At 42.0% G+C, this 9,484-nt stretch overlaps 1 protein-coding gene across 3 annotated transcripts; it reads left to right on the top strand.

Moving 5' to 3' along the window:
• Positions 1-464: 464 nt before the first annotated feature.
• On the top strand, positions 465-9,256 carry zbtb17 (zinc finger and BTB domain containing 17). 3 transcript variants are annotated; one of them, XM_079359336.1, is made up of 15 exons: positions 465-661; positions 1,825-2,041; positions 2,218-2,397; positions 2,823-3,158; positions 3,241-3,327; positions 4,092-4,360; positions 4,590-4,732; positions 4,816-5,116; positions 5,228-5,315; positions 5,803-5,919; positions 6,030-6,150; positions 6,722-6,852; positions 6,947-7,210; positions 7,303-7,392; positions 8,043-9,256. In XM_079359336.1, exons 2-15 carry the CDS (start codon positions 1,837-1,839, stop codon positions 8,366-8,368), a joined length of 2,658 nt encoding a protein of 885 aa, XP_079215462.1. In that variant the 5' UTR covers positions 465-661; positions 1,825-1,836; the 3' UTR covers positions 8,369-9,256. The 3 variants fall into 3 exon arrangements, with proteins under 3 accessions (XP_079215462.1, XP_079215461.1, XP_079215463.1); XM_079359335.1 differs by having other exon boundaries at positions 466-661; positions 1,801-2,041; XM_079359337.1 differs by lacking the exon at positions 465-661 and adding an exon at positions 722-1,019.
• The last annotated feature ends 228 nt before the right edge of the window (positions 9,257-9,484 follow it).

Below are 9,484 nucleotides of genomic sequence, written 5' to 3'. Positions count from 1 at the left end.
TTCCCATACACAATGCTTCTGGCTTTTTAGTTTAGTTTTAACCATGTCTCCATGTATTAATATTTTATGTATATTATGTTGCATGAAAAAGTCTAATAAAAAATAAGTTCAAAAGACAAGATATTTCTTTATTGATCCCCAGAGGAGAAATTCGGGTGTTGCAGCAGCAACACAGAAAAAAAAAAAAATCACATGATAGAATAGGTCACGTTAATAAGAATTTTAAAAGGGCATGTACACTTTCCAGAGAGTCTTTCCGTACATTTTAAAATAGGTAGATAGATAGTTTAGGCTCTACTTTTGTGTATTTATAATTATGGCATCTTATTCATCAGTGGGCTCGTGCTCTGTTGTTTACGTCCAAAGACAAAGAGTAGGAAACCCATCAGGTGTCTTTCGGTGTAATGTGAGCAAATGGCGCCACCATGTGGCCAACGCCAACACAGCACGGGTTCGCACTGCGCGTGCTCCTGTGGAACATCCGGCCGGTCCCTATCAATCGATCAGAGAGAGGAAGATGGCGGTGGATGGAGAGACGACCCGGGTATGATCGATCACCGAAAAACTCGATTGGGTTTGTTTATCCTAAGAAAGTGAAAGAGTCCCCAGCAGCACCTGGTCCAAGACTTTGGACCCGGACTTCAGAAGAAACAACAAGGAGGTAATTCAGAGACCCGTTTTTATTAAAATGGCGCTTATGTGAAGCGATAAAAGGGAGCTGGCTGTGAAAACAATAAACGGTGAAGACAGGCCGGACTCTTCGGCCCGCCATCTTGGCCCTTCACTACATGCATGTTAAGGCACGCTAAATTAATCCCTGATAACAAAACTGCAAGGATTGAGGCATTGCAATCGATGCAGTGCACCGTCAAACGAAGCTGGCAAAACTTAACCTAACCCGAGTTTTCCTAAATAACTTTAATTATAAATACATGTATTTCATTTTTATTTTTTATGATAAACCCCGTACTGATACGGCTAAATGCTGGCGTTGTTAGTAAGGTTGCTGCTTTGGTTTAGTAAGTCAGCTGTCGTATCATTTTATTCAGCTGTACTTCTGATTTTTAAAATACTTACAGGTAACCGTCTCTGGTGGTCTTGGAGCATGATAAAGGCTTATCTGTAACACCCCCCCCCCCCCAAAAAAAAAAACCAAAAAAAAAAACACGTACGACATATTATATAATTTAAATGAACAAAAATAGCCACTTTCCAAGAGGATTGATAAAATACGTATTTCTTTTTGACTACGGAGCATATAGCGAAATATGAACAGATTTCTGCACGAGGAAGTTTTGTTTGAGAAATGTGAAAGTTGTAGAAATACAGATTCTGTGGTGTCTTTACACAAAACGTCCTCAGAGGAAAACTTGGCCCCTGAAACACTGTTTGAAGATAACATAATATGCAAGTTATAATGCAGTTCAGTAGCTATGTGTCAAAAGATTAAATTAATTCTTTAAACCCTTTAAAAGCGACAGACAGATCATGACAGCTTGAAATGACAACTGAGAAATTGATAAATGTATTTTGTGCATGTTGTTTTTTGGTAAATGTTTTAGTGATTAATAGTGATTAATTACACAAAACGCCTCCAAAATCTAGATAGGTTCTTCATTTGACAGTCTTTTTTGTGTTGCACTACAATCACTCGTCACCCAAGGTATAACGCGTCAAATACTTAATTACATGGTTCTTTAAGTATCAATTGTGCACTTGTTATTTACTTTTGGACAACATTCACTTATACATAAAAGGCCTTTTTAGATTGGATTTGTATTTTTCAATCATTATTTTCAGACCAGCCTTTACTACCATCCTCAGACGACCAGGAAGATGGAGTTCCCCTGGCACAGCGGGAAGGTCCTGGAGCAGCTGAACCGCCAGCGTAAACAGGGCCTGCTGTGTGACTGCACCTTCGTTGTGGACGGGGTCGACTTCAAGGCCCACAAAGCTGTGCTGGCGGCCTGCAGCGTCTACTTCCGCACCCTATTCCTGGACCAGAAAGATGTGGTGCATCTGGACATCAGCAATGCAGCAGGTACCGTCAGCCTGCGGACACATTTCTGCCTACTTCCACATTCTTACATTTAATCGAAGTATTAAGCGTTATTTACGCTCTAATTCTGTTATTTTGTGGTCACAATACATAACTTAAGAATTAGTCATTGTGCCAACCATCACTTGACCTGCTGTGTTGTTCATTTGTTGTTGCAGGTTTGGGTCAGGTCCTGGAGTTTATGTACACAGCTAAGCTGAGTTTAAGTCCACAGAATGTAGAAGATGTGCGGACTGTTGCCAGCTTTCTACAGATGCAGGAAATCGTCAATGCATGTTCGGCGTATCAGTCGATGGCAACTCAAACTCCGTCCCTCATAACACTGGACTTTTCTGTTGGTGAGTCCATCTTATCTCAGGGTTCTACTCAATGTGAAAGTTTGTGTCAGCAGACCTGAGAATGCAGATGGGACTGTGCCAGAGGTTTATGGAGGGCTTTGTAGGTGATAAGCTGCAGCCTAGTTTTCACGCTTAGTTGTGGAGATTTTCTGTTTCAGAGATTAAACATAGCTATTCAGAAAATATCTATCCTGTTGCTAAAGGTCTAATTTTCTTATAAATGTCACAAAAGGCATTTTGTGGAAGTCTCATCAATTGTCTCTGTTTATTTATTGCTTTTTATTTTATGTTTCTGCTCTTCACTCATCTGATCTAGCTTCAAATGTTATTCCAAAAGAAAAACCACATTCGGAGAAATCAAGCCAGAAATCCAGTAATAGTTGATAATACACTGTCTCATTATGGGTTTTGTTTTATCGCATCAGATGAAAAAGCAGACGGAGGAGAGCATGGAGAGGAGCTGGACAGCGACTTGGCAGAAGTAGCTTTACAAGCAGAGGAGGAGAGTCCTTCCAACGCCCCCTCAGAAGATACAGAGCCCTCGCAGATTCAAGAGAATGTAAACGAAGACGTCCAACACGAAACGAAACGCACTACTTCTCAGAGCAACCCCAACAGATCGCAGGCAGGCCGAGGCCGGCCGTCCAAAAGTGCTTCAGTGTCTGCTCAGAAGAAGATCTGTGTAAAGAAAGAGGACGAGAGCGCTGCACAGGAGGCCTCAGGGTGTCAGGACGACCCCTCCGACTCCGACTGCACACCCAGTAAATATTGCACATCTGAAGGAGCAAGTGTTGATACTTTATACGTGACGTATGACAAAATTGAACTTTTCCTTATTTTCAGCTCCACAGTTATCTGCTGGCAGCTCGTCATACATGAGCTCTCGTGGGAGAAGAATCAGAAAACCTCCGCGACGGAACTTCCCACCGGGTGAGTAATGTGCTCGAGTTTTCTCCATTTTAATAATCGCTTACATCGCTTACTGTTTTTCATCGACCAAAAATATATTTTAAGCCAAAGGTCTTCCCTATTTGCTGGTCTTTTTTCACTGTTTAAAGATTTTGAAATATTTTTGATGGAATGAAAAAAAAAAAAGGATAAAAGGTGCACTAAGTCAGTGCTATTGTTAGGGTGTGATATCCCCCGCTGGCCTGCACTCTGCTCCAGGACTAACCGGTCCTGAGCACAGTTACCCCTCGTACATTTGGTTGTAATACAACACATGCATGGCTTTATGTAACTATGAAACATGCTTAGTTTACAACACAAGTGGACTCCAAAAAAAAAAAGGGACGTGCAGTCGAGTCCGCACATCAGAGCTCGACACAGACCAGTCAAACAAACTGGACCCCAGGGGTGAAGCGAGCGTAGGTACGGTATGGATGGCCCAGTGTGATTGGCCTTTAGTCTTAAGTGAATACATAATGACGTTATATTTCAGGTTAGCAGCGTTTATGCATGACCCCGTTATGAAAAGAACATCTTAAAGGGAAAATGAAAATAATCCAGACAGTAAAACTCTGAGTGAATGTAACACATTTAGTGATCTTTGTCTCATCACAAGTGTCAGGGTTTAAAGTAGCATGCCTAAACCTGAAGAAACACAATACACCATACATGAATTAAACCAATTTTCCAGTCAAGACTCAGGACAGTGTGACATGTTTGAGACTTCTCTGTTGACTGTCTGGCAGACAATGACTCTGAAGATGAAGGCCCGTCGAAGAAAAGAAATGTGAGGAAGACAGCAGAGACGGCTGAAGAACAGGAGGAGGACCCTGTGGAGGATGGTGATGGGGAAGCTGATGATGAGGAGGGAGTGGACGAGGAAGACGGCGAGGTCAGCCAGCAGGAGGAAGGAGTCGATTCTAGCAGCGAGGGAGACAGCAGACACACTCAGTCAGCGTCTATGAGCAGCCGATCCGAGTCCAAGCCTTACAGCTCTGTGACGCACAAGTGTGAGGTGAGACACTTGGTGTGGTTCCTGGGCGACCAGATGCTGTTGTTTTAATGTGCGAAACAGAAGTTAATCTAGACTTTAACTAGAAGCTGTTGATGAACACTACTTATCACATGCAGTCTGAACATTATGAATAAATCAGGTTGTTGATGCAGGAAGATTTCATGCAAATCACAGTCCTTGCTTTCTACATTTAGCTTATACTCGTCATGACGTATTTTTCATTTTCCAGGACTGTGGGAAGAAATTCACCCACACTGGCAACTTCAAGAGACACATGCGCATCCACACAGGGGAGAAGCCGTTCAGCTGTCGGGACTGTAACAAAGCTTTCTCCGACCCGGCAGCTTGTAAAGCTCACGAGAAAACACACAGGTGAGACACACACATTTCAATTCAGCCGCCCACCGGGCTCAGTCAGGTTTGTGCGCTGAAACAGAGGTCTTGTTGTTTCCTAGCCCTCTGAAGCCGTACTGCTGCTCCACGTGTGGAAAGAGCTACCGCCAGATCAGCTTACTCAACCTGCACCGCAAACGCCACACGGGCGAGGCGCGCTACAGTTGCGAAATGTGCAGCAAGTTGTTCACCACGAGCGGCAACCTGAAGCGCCACAAGCTGGTGCACAGCGGTGAGAAGCCGTACCAGTGCGACTTCTGCGACAAATCCTTCTCTGACCCCACGGCCAAGATGAGACATCTGGAGATACACGACACAGAGAAGGGCAACAAATGTCCCCACTGTGAAAAACGATTCAACCAGGTAAAAAGGTTAACCCTCGACATCAAGCACCAACAAACCACCATGATGCTGAGTGAACAGAGATCTGCAGAGCACGTTCACTCATTCGTAGTCGTGTTGTGTTTTCTTTAGCTGGGAAACCTGAGGGCTCATTTAAAGATCCACATCACAGACGGGCCTCTCAAGTGTAAGGAGTGTGGCAAGCAGTTTACCACCTCAGGTAAGAACAGTATGGACGACCTTTCTGTGACTGCTTGGTGATTTTCTTTCTTTTACACAGTAATCTGAATTTGTAAGAACTCAGCAGTTGTTTATGTCTTCATTAAACATCTGAAAGACTGAAGACATTACCATTTCTACCAACACACACTCAGATGGGAGGATTTGCTACTTTTCTTCCTTTTTTGTGATGACAAAATCTTCTTCTTTTGGCTTCATTAGATGATGTACTGTACTGTACGCACCAGAGAATTTGATCTGAGTAACTCTCGGATCATTGTGATCAGTTTATAAAAAGGATTAAAGGACATTTGTGTTTCTCAGGACTGCTTCTTTCTTCCTTGCATTTACAAACACAGCGGCAAAAATATTAGTGACATGTAGTGATAGTTCTTAGAAGAGTAAAGCCACTCTTTTTAGTTTGGCTGTGTATGTGTGTCTTCTTTTATTTGGAGCACCTTTATGTGATTGTATCTTCTTTTTTGTAGGGAACCTAAAGAGACACCTGCGCGTTCACAGCGGGGAGAAACCCTACATCTGTATGCACTGTAAGAGAGCCTTCAGTGACCCTGGAGCTCTGCAGCGACATGAGCGCATCCACACAGGTAACCACATGAACTTTAGATTGAAAAAATGTGAAAGTAGCAAGTTTCATTTTCAGTTCCCCCAAATAAACGCTCTCAATCCCACCACACTGCGCTTTGTTTTAAAACAGGAGAGAAGCCATGTGTCTGTCCAATCTGTGGCAAGGCCTTCACCCAGGCCAGCTCGCTCATCGCTCACGTACGGCAACACACCGGAGAGAAGCCCTACGTGTGTGATCGCTGCGGAAAAAGGTCAGTGTGGAAATAAAGAAGAAGACTCATCATTATCTCAGGGCGAAATTAATCAGAGATTTATTCAACAACAAGGTTTATATTGAGAGGAGGATCGTGGGAATCGCGGTTGTTTATGTTATTCTCAAAAGAAGCTGCCACTAGGAAATACTGAAACCCTCGTTTATTGCAAACTATTAAAGTAAAGTGATTTTAGGCAGTGTTAAACCTCCTGTGGGGAACTTTGTGTTTGTGTTGAAAGTGGTGCTGCTACAAATCTTTTCCTGTTAATGTGCAATTTGTGTATTTTAACAAAAATGCCTCACCGTGATTTTTGTTAACAGACGATTGTATCACTCATCCCGAATCTTTGCTTTGTATAAAATAAAAACAGTTTCTGCAGCTTCCTCAGACACCTCCACCCCAACAGTACTTACAGAAATGATTATCAATATTATAGAACTAAAAAAATCAATCATCTTCGTGGCCTTTTTATCTTTTGAATGTCATATCGAAGAATCTGTTTTAATGTCAGTTCGTTTCACAGCCAACAGAACTGGAGCTTTAATCACTATCGTCTCTCTCTGGACAGGTTTGTGCAGTCGAGTCAACTCGCCAATCACATTCGCCATCACGACAACGTCAGGCCGCACAAGTGTCAAATGTGCAACAAGGCTTTTGTTAATGTTGGCGACCTCTCGAAGCACATTATCATTCACACAGGTAAGAACCAAGAAAGTGTCAAATAATTACAGAGCCTGGTGGTAATAAGGAGACTCTGTTTTTGTAAGTGACCTTTCCTTTTTCTCACTCTCAGGTGAGAAACCGTTTCTGTGCGATAAGTGCGGCAGAGGTTTCAACCGTGTGGACAACCTGCGCTCCCACGTCAAGACGGTTCACCAGGGTAAGGCCGGCATGAAGCGACTGGTGCTCGCAGAGGGCAGTGCAGACGAGGGGGCGGACGGGTGTGCTGGAGCATCGACATCTGACAGTGAGATCAACATAGTTACCGTTACTACAGAGGACATCGTCACCCTGGCGACAGAAGCCCTGGCAGCAAGTGCTGTTGCTCAGCTGACGGGTGAGATAGCACACTGAACCTGAATCATGAAGACAAAGAGGGATTACATGTCTGATAAATGTTCTTTACCCTGTGTGCTTGTTTGTTTACAGTGGTGCCAGTGGCTGCTTCAGTGTCTGCAGATGAGACAGAGGCTCTGAAAGCTGAAATCACTAAAGCTGTGGAGAAAGTGCAAGAAGCAGGCAAGACAGCAGGAAGCTCCTTCAAGTCATTAATACACAAGAATTTTGTCCTAATGAATAAAAAAACCCTGCGATTGACAGCTCTTGCAGAAACACAAATTAAATTTATGAAAACTACAAAACAATTGCTTCACAAAATAGACAAATTCATGAAAAGTTATTATTAGGAGAAAAATTATTAAAAAAATTTAACACCTACAATTATCAACCAGTTATTACATTTTGGATTTTGTTAAAATGTTTTAATAACATTTACTACGCACTGGTAGTTGTTACATTTCGGCCTCTAACAGGGCTCAGCTTTTTTCTCGACACACACCGTGGGGACCGGACTTTAAAATACGCTCGCACAAAAAACCTGAAAGTTTTCAACCCGATGTGAAGAAGTTAATGTCAGAGGGGAAATATAATTTTTCCATTAAACAGATATTATCATTATCATTGATATTATAATATTTCAGCTTGTGATTTTCTTTATATGTTGATTGATTATTCACAGAGAATCATTTATATTGTGGGGGCTGATAGGAAGCCTTGGGGAGACGTTTAAATCCTGTGTAGTTCACTGTGATAAATGATCAAACTCAAAACAACAAACCAACACAGTGTGAAAAATGTAAATGATTTGTAAAATCCTCTTGTGTTCCCAGACCCAAACACCCAGATCTTGTATGCTTGTGATTCCTGTGGTGATAAATTCTTGGACGCCAGCTCTCTCGCCCAGCACGTACGCATCCACACAGCCCAGGCCTTGGTCATGTTTCAGGCAGACTCCGACTTCTACCAGTACACCACAGACAACTCCGCAGAGGGGGATTCTGCCCCCACATGGCAACCCACAGCTGAGCAGGTTATCCAGGAAGGAGAACTGATCCTCCATGCCCAGGATGGAGAGGGAGAAGTGGAGGGAGAGGGAGAGGGAGATGGTGACGTTGAGGAGGGTTTTAAGAAGAAGGATCACGAGGAGGATTCATGAGACTGAAAACAGAAATAAGATCAGTCGAGAGGACGAGGAGATGGGAGTGCGGAATTGTGGATCAGATTTGTAAAAAAATATATAGTTTGTAACAAAAATCTTTACATAAGGTAAATATGTTCAACCAGTGGCTTGAGCTGAAGTTATGCTGAAAAGAAATTTTAACTGGATCATTTACTTGAAACCTTTTGGAAGCATCTTACCGCAGGGTGAACGGTTTTGAACCATGTTGTGCTGTCCTGTAAATATGAGATGGTGATGAGGTAACACAATTGGAAACTCTTCCAGAGATGGTTGTACGACTTTGTACAGTTTGTTTATTTTTAGACGTAAATGCAGAAACATGCATTGTCTTTTGTATAAAATATTTAGGTTGTGATTCTATCCTTCTCAACTCTAACTTAAAGAAACGTGTTATTTTTCCATGTCACACAGATGACGAGATAAGTATTTATTTCTTTAAACAGTCAATATTTTATTGTACCAAGTTGATGTATTTTCATGAAAATGTATTATACAGCGATATCGACTGGAATGTGTACTAAAGAATGAATATGGGGGTAAATAACATTTCCTCTTTTTTCCCCAGAGTGAGATGTCTTCTATTAGTGCACCAGCAAACATTACAAATGCTGTGCCTGTGTATATATTTGTATATTTATATTTTCCCTTAAAAAGTCTGAACAGCTCTGATACAAGATAAACGTGGTGGGAATCTAGTCAACAAGTCTCCGCTCTTTCTGTTTCTGTCTTTGACGTAGCGTTGGCATGAGGGCAGTTTATTATGATGATTATATTTTTGGTTTAGAAAACTACCTGCAACACTTCCTGTTGACTGTCAGTAACATTTCTTTCCTCACCTGGTAAATAAAGAATCCTCACACACTTTGACTAGCATATTGTGGTGCTTTTACATATTTTATTTCTTTTTAGATAATGTAGTAGTGATTGTTTTGAAAAATGTTGGTTGTGGATTTCTGGATTATCATTGCGATTTAGAAGGTGTTTAGCAGATATACGACACTCTATTGTCGTCTTGGATTTAAAGTGCTCGAACACTGCTGCTTCCTAAAGAATCAACGAATAAAATACATTTACACATAAACAGAAAGGTAC

The sequence above is a fragment of the Symphodus melops genome (genome assembly GCF_947650265.1).
Source record: "Symphodus melops genome assembly, chromosome: 13".
Taxonomy (NCBI): domain Eukaryota; kingdom Metazoa; phylum Chordata; class Actinopteri; order Labriformes; family Labridae; genus Symphodus; species Symphodus melops.
Note: the sequence above shows the minus strand (reverse complement) of the source record. Positions and strands in the feature narration are given on the sequence as shown.

Bases quoted from the DNA above. Each gene is read 5' to 3' on its own strand.
- zbtb17 (XM_079359336.1), top strand. From the start codon at position 1,837: ATGGAGTTCCCCTGGCACAGCGGGAAGGTCCTGGAGCAGCTGAACCGC. The intron at 4,361-4,589 runs GTGAGACACTTG...TTCATTTTCCAG, and splicing joins CTGTGACGCACAAGTGTGAG to GACTGTGGGAAGAAATTCAC. The intron at 6,151-6,721 runs GTCAGTGTGGAA...CTCTCTGGACAG, and splicing joins TGTGATCGCTGCGGAAAAAG to GTTTGTGCAGTCGAGTCAAC.